Consider the following 19,152-nt stretch of genomic DNA (forward strand, 5'->3'; position numbering starts at 1 on the left):
TTGGGGTCTGTGTCTAAATGCGCTCCCTCCTCAAAATAAATATCTGAAGTGGGCCGAGAGCGGTGACTCACGCCTATAATCCCAGCACTTTGGGAGGCCAAGGCGGGTGGATCATGAAGTCAGGAGTTCATGACCAGCCTGGCCAACATGGTGAAATCCCGTTTCTACTAAAAATACAAAAATTAACTGGGCATGATGGCGGGAGCCTGTAATCCTAGCTACTTTGGAGGCTGAGGCAGGAGAATCGCTGGAACCCAGGAGGCGGAGGTTGCAGTGAGCTGAGATCGTGCCAGTGCAGTCCGGCCTGGGCAACGCAGCAAGACTCGGTCTCAAAAAAAAAAAAAAAAAAAAAAAAAAAAAAAAAAAATCAGAAGTGGACCTGTAGCCTATAGTGTGCTGCCAAATAAACTTATTTTTAGAGATACTTCTTTCCATTTTCTGTGAGGTCATCTGCAGTTTCACCTGGTAGACAGACTTAGGTGAGATTCTTAGCAAGGTGGAATGAAGAGTAAAGAGGTTTATTTCAGAAGGGTTTATTAAAGGCCTACGATGTGTTAAATGCTGTAGGAAATACCCAATGATTTCTCTTTCATGGAGGTTTCCTGCCTTCTCTTAACAAGTTATCAATTAAACTGTTTGCTGGAAATTGCTAAGTTAATGAACACACGGGATACATTCTTTGAATGAGCAGACATTGTTTGGGCAGAGGAGGAAGAGGAGAGCGGTTTAGACAGAGACCTGCGTATACACTGTAGTGTCTCAAAGAGCTTGTGATGTTCAGGACAGTTGTTCACTGTGCTACAATATAGGGGACGGCTGGTTGCGGTCCCCTGTAATCCTAGCACTTTGGGAGGCCGAGGCAGGCGGATCACCTGAGGTCAGGAGTTCGAGACCAGCCTGGCCAACATGGTGAAACCCTATCTCTTCTAAAAACACAAAAATTAGCTGGGTGTGATGGTGGGCGCCTGTAATCCCAGCTACTTGGGAGGCTGAGATAGGAGAATCGCTTGAACCTGGGAGGCGGAGGTTGCAGTGAGCTGAGCTCATGCCATTGCACTCTAGCCTGGGCAACAGGGTGACACTCTGTCTCAAATAATAACAATAATAACAACAACAATAAAAATAATAATGTAGGGGACTTGATGAAGGGAAAGGATTAGAGAGATTCTGAAAAGAAGGTAGTTTTGGGCCCAATGATGACTAAATTTTAACTTTCATATAGTAGGAAGTGGGGCACTAGTAAATTTTTAAGCAGAAAAATTATTTGACCAGATTTGTGATTTCAAAAATAGCTCTGGTGATAGAGTGGAGGATGTATTGGAGCAGGGAATAAGGGGAGATAAAACCTTTATAAAACTCTTTTAAAGCTAGTACAGCAAGAGCTTTGAGGGTCTTTGCTAAGACAGCAGCTGGCAGCTTCAGTTTGGAGTGGGGTATCAAAGGCAACTGTGTATAACGAATAGTTATATAACTGGTACCCAATTTCTGAGATGATTTTGACTTAAACATTGTGTATTTCCCAGCATGCTGTTGGTTTTTCTAATTATGTTGGGAAATTATGTTACTTTCACTTTTTTTTTTGCTCGTTGCCCAAGCTGGAGTGCAATGCCGCAATCTCAGCTCACTGCAACCTCCGCCTCCTGGATTTAAGTGATTCTCCTGCCTCAGCCTCCTGAGTAGCTAGGATTACAGGTGCCCACCACCATGCCTGGCTAATTTTTTGTATTTTTAGTAAAGACGGGGTTTCACCGTGTTGGCCAGGCTGGTGTCGAACTCCTGACCTCAAGTTATCCACCCATCTCTGCTTCCCAAAGTGCTGGGATTACAGGCATGAGCCACCACAGCCAGCCATGCTTTCACTTTTCAAGAAAGAAGACACCATTGTTGCCAAAGATTTTGGTAATTTGAGAGATAACAATGTATGTTTTCTCCATGTGGATCTTAGTATAATTAGATAGTAAGGATCTGTTGAATTTGAAGTATCTATCCAGAAGTATTTTGGGTACATGTTTAAGGATTGTAAAACAGTGTTTCTATTTCTGGATATAATAAATGTATTTGCTAATATAATAAATAAATAGATTAGACCCATAAATTATTTACAGTGTTGAGTCATTTCCTACAGTTAAAATCAGGGTGAAAATATATAGCTGAATACTTGATTTGTTTCTTGTAACTGATTTCTCTAGTACAGAACCTGCTAAGGCCATCAAACCTATTGATCGGAAGTCAGTCCATCAGATTTGCTCTGGGCAGGTTGTACTGAGTCTAAGCACTGCGGTGAAGGAGTTAGTAGAAAACAGTCTGGATGCTGGTGCCACTAATATTGGTAAGTTTGGGAGAGTTTTAAGCCACAAGAAATGATCAGTGAATGTTGTTGTAGTTAAGAAACGTTTGTTATTGAAATAAGACTATCAAGTGTTGATGTAGTAATAAATTATTATTTTTAAGTTGAAGTTAGCACCTATTATGTGCCTAGTACTTAGCTAGGTAGTAATAATAATAACAGCTTTTATTGTGTTCTTACGGTGTGCCAGGCAGGTGTTATGCTAAGAATTACACAGAAATATTTAATTTGCAGAACAGCTGGGCGTGGTGTCTCATGCCTGTAATCCTAGCCCTTTGAGAGGCCGAGGTGGGGGAACTGCTTGAGGCCAAGAGTTCAAGACCAACCTGGCCAACATGGTGATACCTCGTCTCTATTAAAAAATAAAGTAGGCCGGGCATAGCGGCTCACGCCTGTAATCCCAGCACTTTGGGAGGCCAGGGCGGGTGGATACCTGAGGTCAGGAGTTCGAGACCAGCCTGTACAAAGTGGTGAAACTCTGTCTCTACTAAAAATACAAAAATTAGCTGGACCTGGTGGCAGAAGCCTGTAATCCCAGCTACTTGGGACACTGAGGCACAAGAATTGCTTGAAGCCGAGAGACGGAGGTTGCAGTAAGCCGAGATCGTGCCACTGCATGCCAGCCTGGGGTCACAGCAAGATTCCATCTCAAAAACATAAAACAAAATAGGCCTGGAGTAGTGGCTCACATCTGTAATCCCAGCACTTTGGGAGGCTGAGGGGGGCTGATCATTTGAGGTCAGGAGTTCTAGACAAGCCTAACCAACATGATGAAACCCTGTCTCTACTAAAAATACAAAAATTTGCCAGATGTGGTGGTGCATGGCTGTAATCTCAGCTCCTCAGGACGCTGAGGGAGGAGAATTGCTTGAACCTGGGAGGTGGAGGCTGCAGTGAGCCAAGATCGTACCACTGCACTCCAGCCTGGGTGACGAGCAAAACTCCATCTCAAAAGAAAAGAAAAGAATAATAAAATTAAAAAACCCAAAAATTTATTAATCTGCAGAATAACTTTATGAGATAGAACTTATTATTCTCTATTTTACAAATGAGGAAATTAGGGGATAGGAAATTTCCTTTTTTTGAGATTATAAAGCTGATAAAATAGGATCCAGGAAGTCTGATTCCAGAACCCATTCTCTTTTTTTTTTTTTTTTTGAGATAGAGTTTTGCTCTTGTTGCCCAGGCTATAGTGCAATGGCACGATCTCGGCTCACTGCAACCTCCACCTCCTGGGTTCAAGTGATTCTCCTGCCTCAGCTTCCTGAGTAGCTGGGATTACAGGCATGCGCCACCAAGCCTGGCTAATTTTGTATTTTTAGTAGAGACAGGGTTTCTCCATGTTGGTCAGGCTGGTCTTGAACTCCTGACCTCAGGTGATCTGCTCGCTTTGGCCTCCCAAAGTGCTGGAATTACAGGCATGAACCACCGCACCCGGTCTCCGTTCTCTTTATTGGGTATGTTAAAATTATTTCTTTCAAAAGAAAAGGCTGGTCAAAGTGCAACGCGGTTTACAGCTAATTGATCACCACCAGTTACAGATTTTTTTTGTTCCTTCTCCACTCCAACTGCTTCACTAGCCTAGGGAAAAAAAAAGAGGAAAGAAAGAAAAAGCTCAACTATTTAGTCTGGGCTAGTAAATAGCCAGAAAGGACTTTATAACAATGAATTATATAAAATGACACTAGTATGTTTAACTAAAGGTATAGTTATGACTCTTAAATTTGCATATGTTATAAATAATGTCAATATAAAAACTGATAGCATGGGTCCATTTTTAATAAATATGTAAATATTTTAAACTTTCTAGATCTAAAGCTTAAGGACTATGGAGTCGATCTTATTGAAGTTTCAGACAATGGATGTGGGGTAGAAGAAGAAAACTTTGAAGGCTTAAGTAAGTTGACTTTTTCTAATCCTATTATAAAATAATTGGGCCACATGTCTCAGAATTTTGAGTAACACTGTCTTGGGAAACGCAAAAACAGTTTTTTAAAACCAGTTACTAGATATCATGTATATTTTGTTGTTATAGCACTTGAGATATCTTAGTCCTTACTTTACACTCTCTTTCAGCTCTGAAACATCACACATCTAAGATTCAAGAGTTTGCCGACCTAACTCAGGTTGAAACTTTTGGCTTTCGGGGGGAAGCTCTGAGCTCACTTTGTGCACTGAGGTGATACAATATTTTTATCCATTCACTTGACCCCTTAGAGAAACCTCTCTGAAAATTAATTGGAATCGTTATTATTTTCAGTTTTCTATCTCAACATCTCAACTTCTAGCTTCTGAATTTCTGTTTTGTCTCGCTGCCAATCTAAGTCATAGTACTTCTGAAATGTGAGCAATAAATGAATGAAATGAAGCAAATAGTATTGTTAAAAAAATGGTTACCCTTGTTAGAACAGTAATTCTCAATTTTAACCTAACATGTAGATAATAAATGATAGTTACCGTTGGTTTTCATTATCAATTTTTAGGGAAACATTTCACCAAAGCACTATTTAATTATAGCACAGATATGAAATTTTTATAAATAATTATATATATATATATCTTTTTTTTTTTTTTTAGACAGAGTCTCTCTTTGTCACCCAGGCTGGAGTGCAGTGGCACAGTCTCGGCTCACTGCAATCTCTGCCTTCCAGGTTGAAGTGATTCTCGTGCCTGAGCCTCCTGAGGAGCTGGTATTATAGGCATGCATCATCACTCCTGGCTAATTTTTGTATTTTAAGTAGAGATGGGATTTCACCATGTTGCCCAGGCTGGTCTCAAACTCCTGGCCTCAAGTGATCTGCCTGCCTTGGCCTCCCAAAGTGCTGGGATAACAGGAATGAGCCACCACGCTCTGCCCTACATATACATTTTAATTATAATATTTGTTAGATTCTTTAAAAAAAATTTGTTCGAAGAGTAATAACAAAACAAATCTGTGTTTGTGAATAAATAAATCTTAAGATCATTTATGGTTTTGCGGTTCAACCTGAAAAACGAAATCAAAGCTTTTATCAAAGCAAAGCATGTTTAGTGCTCTCTGTCTCACTGTCTTTTAGATGCCAAACCTTAGATTTTATGATGACTCCTCAGCCATTTAGATCTTGATTATCTCAGAGGGATCGTCAGCTTTTTAAGAAAATTTTGAGAGAAAAGCAAGTGAAGAAAAGAGTAGTCAGTGCCCAACATCATGGGTCTCTCACTGAACACACCATGCCTGGTATTCTCTCACAGCGATGTCACCATTTCTACCTGCCACGCATCGGCGAAGGTTGGAACTCGACTGATGTTTGATCACAATGGGAAAATTATCCAGAAAACCCCCTACCCCCGCCCCAGAGGGACCACAGTCAGCGTGCAGCAGTTATTTTCCACACTACCTGTGCGCCATAAGGAATTTCAAAGGAATATTAAGAAGGTACAGTAAATTAATCCTGGTTTTCAAGAGTATTGGTTAATGCGCATGAGCAAAAGATTTACTAAAGATGTTTATTCTTCAGTTGATTCTCTTCCCATAAATTATTGAGAAATGCTTTATTTGCATTTCTCATTAAAGATTCAACATTAAAGACTTAACTTTAGGATGATTTACTTTTTTCTTTTCATCACATAGTGTTTATTAGGACTGGGCAACACAGTGAGACCCTGTCTCTATGAAAAATTTTTAAAAAAAATTTACTGGGCATGGTGACATGTACCTGTATTTCCAGCTACTTGGGAGGCTGAAGTGGGAGGATCACTTGAGCCCAGGAACTTGAGGCTGCAGTGAGCTATGATTGCGCCACTGCACTTAAGACTGGGAGACAGAGTAAGATCCTGTCTGGAAAAATATATATACATATATATATATATTTTTTATTTTTTATTTTTATCTTTTTTTGAGATGGAGTTTCACTTTGGCGCCCTGGCTGGAGTGCGGTGGCGCGATCTCGGTTCACTGCAACCTCCACCTCCTGAGTTCAAGCGATTCTCCTGCCTCAGCCTTCTGAGTAGCTGCGATTACAGGTGTGCACCACCACAGCTGGCTAATTTTTCTAGTTTTAGTAGAGATGGGGTTTCACCATGTTGTCCAGGCTGGCCAGGCTGGTCTCGAATTCCTGACCTCAGGTGATCTGCCCACCTTGGCCTCTCAAAGTGCTGGGATTACAGGCCTGAGCCACCATGCCTGGCCTTATGTACTTATATTTTAATAAGAATATTTCTCGGCCAGGCACAGTGGCTCACACCTGTAATCCCAGCACTTTGGGAGGCTGAGGCGGGCGGATCATGAGGTCAAGAGATCGAAGCCATCCTGGCCAAACTGGTGAAACCCCATCTCTACTAAAAATACAAAAATTAGCTGGGCATGGTGGCATGTGCCTGTAGTCCCAGCTCCTTGGGAGGCTGAGGCAGGAGAACCGCTGGAACCCGGGAGGCAGAGGTTGCGGTGAGTCGAGATCGAGCTATTGCACTCCAGCCTGGGCACAGAGCCAGACCCCATCTCAAAAAAAAAAAAAAAAAAGAATATTTCTCTTGGTTTTCTGAGAAATGAGCTATTAGAACCCTTATGAATTTGAATGCAAATGAAAATAGCTAAATGTTATATAATCGTTGTGTTTAAAAAGCAGATTATAGAACTGTCTGTATTATATGATTACAGTTTTATGAAAACAAAACAACAAGCCTAAATGTGTATAGTATAAAGGCTGGAAGACTCGGCACTCTCATGTTCTCAGCAGTTATCCTTGGATGTGAGATCTCATGCAGTTTTTGCTGTCTTCTTTGTGCCTTTCCATTTTGTATGTGTGTTTTTCATAATCTAAAAAGTTACTTAAACATATGCAGCTAAAAACTTTTTTTACTTGTGAAGCATTTGGTGCTAATTTTAACTTTTTTTTTTTTTAGATGGAGTCTTCTCACTCTGTCGCCCAGGCTGGAGTGCAGTGGTGCGATCTCGGCTCACTGCAACCTCCACCTCCTGGGTTCAAGTGATTCTCCTGCCTCGGCCTCTCGAGTAGCTGGGATTATAGGTGTGCGCCACCACGCCCAGCTAATTTTTGTATTTTTAGTAGAGATGGAGTTTCACCATGTTGGCTAGGCTGGTCTTGCACCCCTGACCTCAAGTGATCCACCTGCCTCAGCCTCCCAAAGTGCTGGGATTACAGGCATGAGCCACTGCACTCGGCTACTAATTTTAACTTTATTAGATTTTTTCAAAAATTTAAATTTTCTAAAGTAGAGAAAACTTACTCTTTTTTTGTATCTTATGGTAAAAACATTAGTGCCTTAGCAGAATACAGGAATGTAGAACTTCTATTTTTCAGAGATAACTGTTATTTACAGTTTGTATATCTTTTCAGGCTGCTTTTAATTTCATGTGTTTATAACTGTTGGAATAATTTTCAAGATAAATTCATAAGTTAATATAATGAAAGCAAGTAATATAGAATGTACAACATGCAAGTAATACAGAATTGTATGTGGGTGAAAGTTGTTTTTTTTTTTTTTTTTTTTTTTTTTAATTGAGGCAGGGTCTTGCTCTCTCACCCAGGCTGGGATGTAGTGGCACAATCTCAGCTTACCGCAGCCATGATCTCCCAGGCTCAATGGATCTTCCCACTTCAGCCTCCCAAGTAGCTGGGACTCCAGGCCCATGCTACCATGCCCGTGCTACCATGCCCGGCTAATTTTTGTTTTTTTTGTAGAGATGGGTCCTTCTGTGTTGCCCAGGCAGGTCTCGAACTCGTGGGCTCAAGTGATCCGCCCGCCTCAGCCTCCCAAAGTGCTGGGATTACAGGTGTGAACCATCATGCCTGGCCCTATAACTGACTTTTTACTTAGCATATTGTGATTGTCTTTTTTAGTCAGTGCACACTGCCTTATTTGTTGTCATTCTGCTGCGCTATGGCTATACCATAATTAATCAACTCCTCGATGATGATTGCTTAGGTTGTTTCTGTTTGTTCATAGAGATTGTTTCAGTGAACATTTTTGTATATCTCTTTGCTTACCAAAATGCTTGTGCCAGTGTTTCTATTATACGAAGATACATTTCAAAAGGAGAGATTATAAAATCAAACACAATGTACGTTTCAGTTTTTTAATTTTCATTTTTAGAGATAGGGCCTCACTCTGTCACCGAGGCTGGAGTGCAGTGGTGCAATCATGGCTCACTGCAGCCTTGAACTCCTAGGCTCAAGCGATCCTCCCACCTCAGCCTCCTCAGTAGCTGTGACTACAGGCACATGCCACGACGCCCGGCTAATTTTTTTTTTTTAATTTTTTGTAGAGACAGGGTCTTGCTGTGTTGCCCAGGCTGGTCTTGAACTCCTGGTCTCAAGTGATCCTCCTGCCCTCAGCCTCCTGAGTAGCTGGGATTACAGGCTGTACTTTTTAGTTGTTTTACCAGGATGCATGGCACATTGGGAAGTGAGAGGACTGTGACCAGGAGCCAAAAGCTCTGCGTTCCTTTCTGTAGAATATAGGAAGACACCTCTTTACAGATCATTCTGTCAACAGTGCTTCCCTTGATTTGTGCGATGATGTGAGAACCTTGCGTTGGATGTTGTAACTTGAGCTGTGTAATTCCTATAATATTAAAGTAATGTAGAATATTGTGTTTGTGTTTTTTAAACAGGAGTATGCCAAAATGGTCCAGGTCTTACATGCATACTGTATCATTTCAGCAGGCATCCGTGTAAGTTGCACCAATCAGCTTGGACAAGGAAAACGACAGCCTGTGGTATGCACAGGTGGAAGCCCCAGCATAAAGGAAAATATTGGCTCTGTGTTTGGGCAGAAGCAGGTAGTGATGGCCGGTTACTTCAGCGCCTCTTATTGCTCTAGTGATTATAGCGGGTTTCCGTTGTCCCTTCCAGTAGAATGGAGAATAAAATCTAAGAATTGATTTTTTTTTTTTTTGAGAGGGAGTCTCGCACTTCTGCCCAGGCTGGAGTGCAGTGGTGCTGTCTTGGCTCACTGCAACCTCCGCCTCCCAGATTCAAGCAATTCTCCTGCCTCAGCCTCCCGAGTAGTGGGATTACAAGCATGCGCCACCACGCCAGGCTAATTTTTTGTATCTTTAGTAGAGACGGGGTTTCACCGTGTTGGCCAGGCTGGTCTCGAATTCCTGACCTCGTGATCCACCCGCCTCGGCCTCCCAAAGTGCTGGGATTACAGGTGTGAGCCACCAAGCCCGGCCGGTTTTTTTTTTTTTGAGCTGGCGTCTTGCTCTGTTGCCCAGGTTGGAGTGCAGTGGCGCCATCTTGGCTCACTGCAACCTCTGCCTCCCGCATTGAAGCAATTCTCCTACCTTAGCCTCCTGAGTAGCTGGGATTACAGGCACGTGCCACCAGGCCCAGCTAATTTTTTGTATTTTTAATAGAGATGGGGTTTCATCTTGTTGGCCAGACTGGCCTCGAACTCCTGACCTCTAGTGATCCGCCTGCCTCGGCCTCCCAAAGTGCTGGGATTACAGACGTGAGCCACTGCGCCCAGATTAAGAATTGATTTTTAAAGTGCCTATCACAAGGCCCGGCACAGTGGCTCACGTCTGTAATCCCAGCACTTTGGGAGGCTGAGGTGGGCGGATCACGAGGTCAGGAGTTTGAGACCAGCCTGATCAATATGGTGAAACCCCATCTCTACTAAAAATACAAAAATTATCTGTTCATGGTGGCAGGCACCTGTAATCCCAGCTACTCGGGAGGCTGAGGGAGGAGAGTCGCTGGAACCCGGGAGATGGAGGTTGCAGTGAGCTGAGATTGCACCACTGCACTGCAGCCTGGGCGAGAGAGCAAGACACCATCCCAGAAAAAAAAAACAAAAAAAAAAACCAAAGTACCTATCACAAAAATTGATGTTTGAGAGCTGAATGTGTTTCATTTTATTCTTCCAGAGACACTCGTATACTGCGTCTTTTCACTCACTCTCTGAAAAAAATATAAGTTATTGTGGGCAATGTGTGGGTTGTGAATAAGTAGGTACTTGTTTCATCTTTCTTATATCATAAAATCAAAATTGTTGTTCCCACGGCTCACACATGTAATCCCAGCACTCTGGGAGAGGAAACTGTTGGGATTATGTGTTTGAACCACCCGGCCAACAATTTTGAGGTGGGAGAATCGCTTGAGCCCAGGAATTTAAGACCAGCTTGGATAACACGGCAAGATCCCATCTCTACAAAAAAATTAAAAAATTAGCCAGGTGTGGTGGTGTGCACCTGTAGTCCCAGCTACTCACTCGACAGGCTGACGCAGGAGGATTGCTTGAACCCACGAGTTTGACATTGCAGTGAGGTATGATTGAGCCATTGTACTCCAGCCTGGGCAATAGAGGGAGACCCTGTCTCAAAAAACAAAACAAAACAAAAGATTCTTTTAATTTTTTTGCGCTTGTAATGTCAATAGCTTGACTAAGAAAGAAAACAGATTAAGTCCACTCTGTCTTTATTAGGAAGTAACTGTGAATTTTTTTTTTTTTTTTTCAGTTGCAAAGCCTGATTCCTTTTGTTCAGCTGCCCCCTAGTGACTCCGTGTGTGAAGAGTACGGTTTGAGCTGTTCGGATGCTCTGCATAATCTTTTTTAGTAAGTAGATTGCTGGCAAGAGAACTACAATTGAACATTTTATCCTGAGAGCTTCTTTTTAAAGACAGTGATTCTAAGGCTAATAGTTTCGTGTCTTTTTTTTTTTTTCTTGAGACGGAGTCTTGCTTTGTTGCCCAGGCTGGAGTGCAATGGCGCTATCTTGGCTCACTGCAACCTCTACCTCCTGAGTTCAAGCAATTCTCCTGCCTCAGCCTCCTGAGTAGCTGGGATTACAGGCACGTGCCACCACACCCGGCTAATTTTGTATTTTTAGTAGAGATGGGGTTTCACCATGTTGGCCAGGCTGGTCTCGAACTCCTGACCTCAGATGATCCGCCCACCTTGGTGTCCCAAAGTGCTGGGATTACAGGCATGAGCCACCACGGCTGGCTAGGGATAATAGTTTTTTATGTCCTTTATAAAACTGTGAGCAATGCTGTTGCTAAGAAAGATGATTTATACAAAGGAGTCAGTTGCTTAATTCAAACCATGTTTTGAGTAAGTGGTATATTTCAGGTGGTTTTCTGTTGAGCAGGTCTTCTTTAAGGCTCTGTTTAGTTAGACTAACTTGTAAATTATTTTATCATTTTAAATGATTTTGACTTTCCTGGCATCTGATGAAGGCAGTTCAGTGTCATTACTTTTCGTATAAGAAAATAGACACTTCCATAAATAGGATTGGTCCTGTAAAGATATCTATCTATCTGTGTATATGTGTATATATATATATATATATATATATATTTATATTTTTTTTACTTTTGAGATGGAGTCTTGCTTTGTTGCCTAGGCTGCAGTGCAGTGCCGTGATCTTGGCTCACTGCAACCTCCGCCTCCCAGGTTCAAGCGATACTCCTGCCTCAGCCTTCCGAGAAGCTGGGACTACAGGTGTTCACCACCATGCCAGGCTGATTTTTTGTATTTTTAGTGGAGACGGGGTTTCACCATGTTGCCCAGGCTGGTCTTGAACTCCTGACCTCAGGTGATCCACCCACCTTGGCCTCCCAAGGCTCTGGGATTACAGGCATGAGCCACCACACCCAGCCTAAGATCTGTATTTCTTTTTGTTTGTTTTTTTGTTGCCTTGAGATCTATATTTCTTACTCTTCCTCCACTTGCTTTTGGTTTATGCCTGAAATGGTAAACATGGAGCTTTATGTCTTTATGTGAAGGGGGTGTTCTTCTGGAAATGCCGGTATCCCTGGGGTGGGTCTCATGTGAAGCAAGCGCTTTACCAAGACATGAGATATAAGCGTCCTACCCGGGAGATTTTGAAAGGGGAGGGAATGTGGGCAAAATTCTGAGCACAAGTGGTTAGACTTCATTGACAAACCAGGGGTGGCAGCACGGAGGTTCTGAGAATGCATTTGAAGCGAGACCCACTTACAGAGGCTGAGGATTTATCAGGAAGGGTAAGGAGAGCTGCAACACATCAGTTTTGGATGCACTGCATCACCTGTGGTGCATTGGTTGACTGTAGGAGCTTTAGAATATTCCAGAAGGTCTGGTTCTTTGATGACTCATCAAGATTTGGAGCACAGATACCCGTGAACTGCAATAGTGATCCTTATCAGCATGTCACCTGGTGTTTTGTTTTCATTTCACTTTAAGAATGTGCCATGTGATCGTATTTCTAATCCCTTTCACTCTGGAATCCTGCCCTTACCATATTAATGTTGAATAGCATCTCAGGTTTCATTTCACAATGCGCACGTGGAGTTGGAAGGAGTTCAACAGACAGACAGTTTTTCTTTGTCAACCGGCGGCCTTGTGACCCAGCAAAGGTATTTAAAATTTTTTTGTGTTAGTTTGTTCTTTATGCCTTTGACTTTTAATCGATAACTTTTTTTCTGTTAATAGGCAGTTTACATGGAACTCGGGACTTTGAGAAACATGGCTTTAACATTATCTTATTTTGTGCATTTACAGAAGTCTTCCGCAGATGGCCCCCAGCTTCAGATGTTTCAACTGAAGACTTTTCTGTCCGGGCGCAGTGGCTCATGCCTGTAATCCCAGCACTTTGGGAGGCCGAGGCGGGTGGATTGCCTGAGGCCAGGAGTTCGAGACCAGCCTGGCCAACAGTTCGAGACCAGCCTGGCCAACATGACAAAACCCCGTCTCTACTAAAATACAAAAAATAACCAGGCATGGTGGCCCACGCCTGTAATCCCAGCTACATGGGAGGCTGAGGCAGGAGGATCGCTTGAACCTGGGAGACGGAGCTTGCAGTGAGCCGAGATTATGCCACTGCACTCCAGCCTGGGTGACAGAGTGAGACTGTGTTTCAAAAAAATATATATATGTTTTTTTCTACTACTTTACCTTGTTGCAGAAGTTATTTTTTGCAGTAGATACCATACTTCAAGTACCTATTGAACCATTGTTTTTCGGTATAGTATTCAATAAATTACAGAACATATTCAACATTTTATTATAAAATAGGTTATTTTGCCTGTAGACTATGTAAGTATTCTGAGGCAAGGCCGAGATGGGACATTCCGTAGGTTAGGTTATCACAAAGGCATTTTTGACATACAATATTTTTTTTCCTGAGACGGAGTCTTGTTTATCACCCAGGCTGGAGTGCAGTGGCGCGGTCTCGGCTCACTGCAAGCTCCGCCTCCCAGGTTCACGCCATTCTCCTGCCTCAGCCTCCCAAGTAGCTGGGACTACAGGTGCCTGCCACCACGCCTGGTTAATTTTTTTTTGTATTTTTAGTAGAGACGGGGTTTCACCGTGTTAGCCAGGATGGTTTCGATCTCCTGACCTCGTGATCCGCCCACCTCGGCCTCCCAAAGTGCTGGAATTACAGGTGTGAGCCACTGCGCCCGGCAGATACAATATTTTTAACTTATGGGTTTATCAGGACATAACCCTATCATAAGTTAAGGAGCGCATCTATCTGTGTACAGTTTTTTTTGTTGTTGTTTTTTGGGTTTTTTTTTGAGACGGAGTCTCGCCCTGTTGGCCAGTCTGGAGTGCAGTGGTGCGATTTTGGCTCACTGCAACCTCCACCTCCCGAGTTCAAGCGATTCTCCCGCCTCAGCCTCCCAAGTAGCTGGGATTACAGGCGTGCGCCACCACGCCCGGCTAAGTTTTTGTGTCTTTAGTAGAGACGGAATTTCACCATGTGGCCAGGATGGTCTTGAAATCCTGACCTCGTGATCTGCCTGCCTGCCTTGGCCTCCCGAAGTGCTGGGATTACAGGCGTGAACCACCGCGCCTAGCCTCTGTATAGTTTTTTAAATTGCATATACGTGAGTGTGTTTGTATCTGTATATATACGTTATATGTGTTGTGTGTATAGATACATAAATATATAAACACATATTACCAGTATATTTATTATTGTAAAAACTAAAACTATTTGAAGAAACTAAACATTTTATAACATTCTGTGTCACCTTTCAGTATAGACTGATTACATGGTTTCTATATTTCCTTTTTTTTTTTTTTTTTTTTTTTTGAGACAGAGTCTCGCTCTGTCACCCCCAGGCTGGAGTGCAGTGGCATGATCTCTGCTCACTGCAAGCACTGCCTCCCAGGTTCACACCATTCTCCTGCCCCAGCCTCTCTAGTAGCTAGGACTACAGGCATGCATCACCACACCCGGCTAATTTTTGTATTTTTAGTAGATACGGGGTTTCACCACATTGGCCAGGCTGGTCTCGAACTCCTGACCTCGTGATCCACCCGCCTCTGTCTCCCAAAGTGCTGGGATTACAGGCATGAGCCACCGCGCCCGGCCCATGGTTTCTATATTTTCTATAGATTTCTATATTTTCTCTTCTTTCTATTTTCCTAGGAAAATAAGGGCTCAGATTACTTCTGCCTCAGATTTAAACTGATCATCTTGATATGATGACGTGGGTTTTTTGAGTTTGTATCTTAGCAACACAACATTGTACCTCAGTAATATTTTCTGGTTTTTTTTCTTTCTTTCTTTTTTCTTTTTTCTTTTTTTTTTGAGACGGAGTCTAGCTCTGTCGCCCAGGCTAGAGTGCAGTGACGTGATCTTGGCTCACTGCAAGCTCCCCCTCCCAGGTTCAAGCAATTCTCCTGCCTCAGCCTCCCAAGTAGCTGGGATTACAGGCACATGCTGCCATGCCCGGCTAATTTTTTGTATTTGAGTAGAGATGGGGTTTCACTGTGTTGCCCGGGCTGGTCGAGAACTCCTGAGCTCAGGCAATCCACCTGCCTTGACCTCCCAAAGTGCTGGGATTACAGGCGTGAGCCACCGCTCCCAGCCCCTGTTTTTCAATGATGCTTTAGAGTTTGCTTGTAATCTGCCAGATGTGGTTGCACTTCTAAATTTTTTAACCTATAGTGTGATGGATTAATAATTATTAATTATAGCTATTAATAATGTGATATTTTGGTTTATTTCTAATGACATTTTAATGTCATAGATACTTTTCTATGTACATTGAATGTGTTTTACGAACATTTAAGCTGCACTTGCATTTCACTAGAATTTCTCATAGAGCAACTTTAAGTTGGAAAAATATTCAGTTTTAGGAATCTATGATTAGAGAAATATCACTTTGAGATTGTGAGGAAACTTTTGGTGATGGATATATTCATTATCTTGATTGTGGGGATAGTTTCACAGGTGTGTGTATATGTCAAAACTTAAGAAATTGCACACTTTAAATATGTGTAGTTTATTCCATGTTAGTCATATCTCAGTAAAGCTGTTAAAAAAATGTATCCTTAGGCCAGGTGTAGTGGCTCACGCCTATAATCCCAGCACTTTGGGAGGTTGAGGCGGGCGGATCAACTGAGGTCAGGAGTTCGAGACCAGCCTGGCCAACGTGGTGAAACCCCATCTCTAATAAAAACACAAAAATTATCTGGTCATGGTGGCGTGTGCCTGTAATCCCAGCTACTCTGGAGGCTGAGTCAGGATAATCACTTGAGCCCCGGAGGCAGAGGTTGCAGTGAGCCAAGATCGTGCCATTACACTCCAGTCTGGGTAACAAGAGCGAGACTCCGTTGAAAAAGAAAAAGAAAAAAAATCCTGCCTGTAATCCAAGTTACATGTCAGGCTGACACAGGAGGATCACTTGAGCCTGGGAGGTTGAGGCTGCAGTGAGCCATGATTGCTCCACTGCACTCCAGGCTGTGACAAGGCGAGACCTTGACTCAGAAAAAAAAAAAAACAAAAAAGTATCCCCTTCTAAGAACATGCTGGTTGGTTAGAATAGTATGTTGTTAGAATGCAGGGGGCTGGGAACATTTGTCATTTATTCTTTTCTACTCCTTGTATTTTGTGCAGGTCTGCAGACTTGTGAATGAGGTCTACCACATGTATAATCGACACCAGTATCCATTTGTTGTTCTTAACATTTCTGTTGATTCAGGTAAGTTCCATTGGCATTTCAGTACAACTAGTGACTAATGCCTCAAAGAATAAAATGAAATTCTACAGCTCTGCTATGACTGGAATGAGATAACAATTTATGGTCATGTAAGTTTTTTGTTTTTTTTGTTTTTTTGAGACGGGGTCTTGCTCTGTCGCCCAGGCTGGAATGTGGTGGCGTGATCTCGGCTCACTGCAACCTCTGCCTCCCGGGTTCAAGCGATTCTCCTGACTCAGCCTCCCAAGTAGCTGGGACTACAGGTGCGTGCCACCACACCTGGCTAATTTTTTGTATTTTTAGTAGAGACAGGGTTTCACCGTGTTAGCCAGGATGGTCTCGATCTCCTGACCTCGTGATCTGCCCGTCTTGGCCTCCCAAAGTGCTGGGATTACAGGCATGAGCCACCGTGCCTGGCCCTATAATTTTGTTTTTTTTTAAACAGAGTTCCCGCTTTCTACTTGAGACTATGTTAATTATATTGTTAGGAAAATGTAATTTTTTTTAATGTCAACCAAGGGAGAAAGTAGACGAAATGTTCTTCCTAATTTCATAAATAATTCATTTCATACAGATTTTTTTTTCTGATTGTTAAAATTTTGGTTTATTGTAATTGAGTATTTTTTCTAGATACTTAGAAACACATATGTACATACCTTAAAAAATATCTTCTGTCCTCTCTCTCTTTCTCTCTCTCTCCCCTACTCCCATATTCTTTGGGATGAGAAAATAATTTTGTATACTGCTCTTTATCCTTAGATGTGAATGTTTTCTTTTCCATGTTATTAGAAATTGATCAGAAATGTGGTTTTAATAGGTGAATTATATTCCAATGCATGGTTATAGTTTGGTATTTTAATTTTTAAATTTTTCAAAATTTAAGTTGTTTTTAGTTTTTGGAAATTATAAATACTTTCCTTATAATTAAATCATTATCTGCATCTTTATTATTATATATTTTTTGAGACAGAGTCTTGCTCTGTCTCCCAAGCTGGAGTGCAGTGGTGTAATCTCAGCTCACTGTAACCTCCGATTCCTGAGTTCAAGCAATTCTCCCGCCTCAGCCTCCTGAGTAGCAGGGATTACAGGCACCTGCCACCATGCCTGACTAATTTTTTGTGTTTTTAGTAGAGACGGGGTTTCGCCATGTTGGCCAGGCTGGTCTTGAACTCCTGACCTTAACTTATCTGTTCGTCTCAGCCTCCCAAAGTGCTGGGATTACAGGGTGTGAGCCACTGCACTCAGCCTACATCTTTAATTATTCTGAATATAAATTGCCGGGAGTAGAATTACTGGGTCAGTGAATATGATCATTTTAAGGCTTTTTCTGTATTGTGTTCTAGATGTACCAATTTACACACCTACCTATAATGTACTAGGTATTATAATTGTTAAGCTAAATTCAGTAGGGGATTAAAATATCTTATTTTAGTTTGCATATTTAAAATTATTTTTATGTGTTTATTTGCTTTTCCTTTAACAATTTACCTAATCAAGCCCTTCCATATTTTGTCTATTCAAAAATTGTCTTTTGCTCATTTATTTGAAAAAGCTGATTTCATAACTTATGAATCTTAACCTGGACACTGTAATGTTTTTAATAGCACTTGTGATAAATACAAGTGAATGAAATAATAGATGGGGAAATTTCTATTGTTAAAAGTGAATTTGGCTGGGTGCGGTGGCTCACGCCTGTAATCCCAGAACTTTGGGAGGCCAAGGCGGGTGGATCACTTGAGGTTGTGAGTTCGAGACCAGCCTGGCCAACACGGTGAAACCCCATCTCTACTAAAAATACAAAAATTAGCCGGTGTGGTGGCACTTGCCTGTAATCCTAGCTACTTCGGAGGCTGAGGCAGGGAGAATCACTTGAACCCAGGAGGCGGAGGTTGCAGTGAGCTGAGATCGCGCCACTGCACTCCAGCCTAGGCGACAGAGTGAGACGCTGTCTGAAAATAATAATTAATAAATAAAATAAAAGTGAATTTAAACATAATAAATATGTTTTCTTTTTTGCTTTAGAATGTGTTGATATCAATGTTACTCCAGATAAAAGGCAAATTTTGCTACAAGAGGAAAAGCTTTTGTTGGCAGTTTTAAAGACCTCTTTGATAGGAATGTTTGATAGTGATGTCAACAAGCTAAATGTCAGTCAGCAGCCACTGCTGGATGTTGAAGGTAAGAAAAATACTGTGTACAAACAGCTTCTAAAGCTTTTAGCTAATGTGTTTCCTTATTTTTTCCAAGTAAAGTTTTTTTTGACATGAAAACAAAGTCTCTTATATTATTTTATCATTTTTAATTCTTTTTTGAGACAGGGACCTGCTCTGTCACCCAGGCTGGACTGCAGTGGTGCCACTGTAGCTCACTGCAGCATCACACTCCTGGGCTCAGGCCATCTTCCTGCCTCAGCCTCCCACGTAGCTGCCTCCAAGTACCTCTAGTTTGTTGTAAATTGTAAACGGATGAAGTCATATAAGATATATGATTAGAAGTCTGCAGTGACTGCATTTTTAACTCCCTTGTCATGTCTGTTTTTTTGAGATGGAGTTTCGCTCTTGTCACCCAGGCTGGAGTGCAATGATGCGATCTCGGCTCACTGCAACCTTGAAGCCTCCCACGTTCAAGAGATTCTCCTGCCTCAGCCTCCTGAGTAGCTGGGATTACAGGCGCCCACCACCACACCTGGCTAATGTTTGTATTGTCATTAGAGATGTGGTTTCTCCATGTTGCCCAGGCTGGTCTCAAACTCTTGAGCTCAAGCAGTCCTCTAGCCTTGGCCTCTGAAAATGCTGGGATTTCCTGACTTCTAACAGTAGAATTTAGGCCAGGCGCAGTGGCTCATGCCTGTAATCCCAGTACTTTGGGAGGCCAAGGCGGGCG

The 19,152-nt window shown here is 42.2% G+C and overlaps 1 protein-coding gene across 12 annotated transcripts in view; it reads left to right on the top strand.

Moving 5' to 3' along the window:
- PMS2 (PMS1 homolog 2, mismatch repair system component) overlaps nt 1-19,152 on the top strand; it is a 36,144-nt gene that overhangs the window by 1,161 nt on the left and 15,831 nt on the right. For 2 of the 12 annotated variants that reach the window (XR_010158335.1, XM_001141671.8), the window contains exons 2-10: nt 2,190-2,329; nt 4,158-4,244; nt 4,424-4,526; nt 5,579-5,762; nt 8,961-9,128; nt 10,812-10,909; nt 12,594-12,693; nt 16,188-16,272; nt 18,292-18,447. Coding sequence is in view for 11 of the 12 variants with exons in the window: in XM_001141671.8 (XP_001141671.3) it covers nt 2,190-2,329; nt 4,158-4,244; nt 4,424-4,526; nt 5,579-5,762; nt 8,961-9,128; nt 10,812-10,909; nt 12,594-12,693; nt 16,188-16,272; nt 18,292-18,447 (1,121 nt within the window). In the remaining variant the exon portion in view is untranslated. Of the gene's footprint in view, nt 1-2,189; nt 2,330-4,157; nt 4,245-4,423; nt 4,527-5,578; nt 5,763-8,960; nt 9,129-10,811; nt 10,910-12,593; nt 12,694-12,838; nt 13,181-13,627; nt 13,722-13,950; nt 14,167-16,187; nt 16,273-18,291; nt 18,448-19,152 lie in introns of those variants that run through there. The other 10 variants (XM_063814020.1, XM_009452617.4, XM_009452616.5 and 7 more) reach the window with 10 other exon arrangements.

The sequence above is a fragment of the Pan troglodytes genome, chromosome 6 (genome assembly GCF_028858775.2).
Source record: "Pan troglodytes isolate AG18354 chromosome 6, NHGRI_mPanTro3-v2.0_pri, whole genome shotgun sequence".
Classification (NCBI taxonomy): domain Eukaryota; kingdom Metazoa; phylum Chordata; class Mammalia; order Primates; family Hominidae; genus Pan; species Pan troglodytes.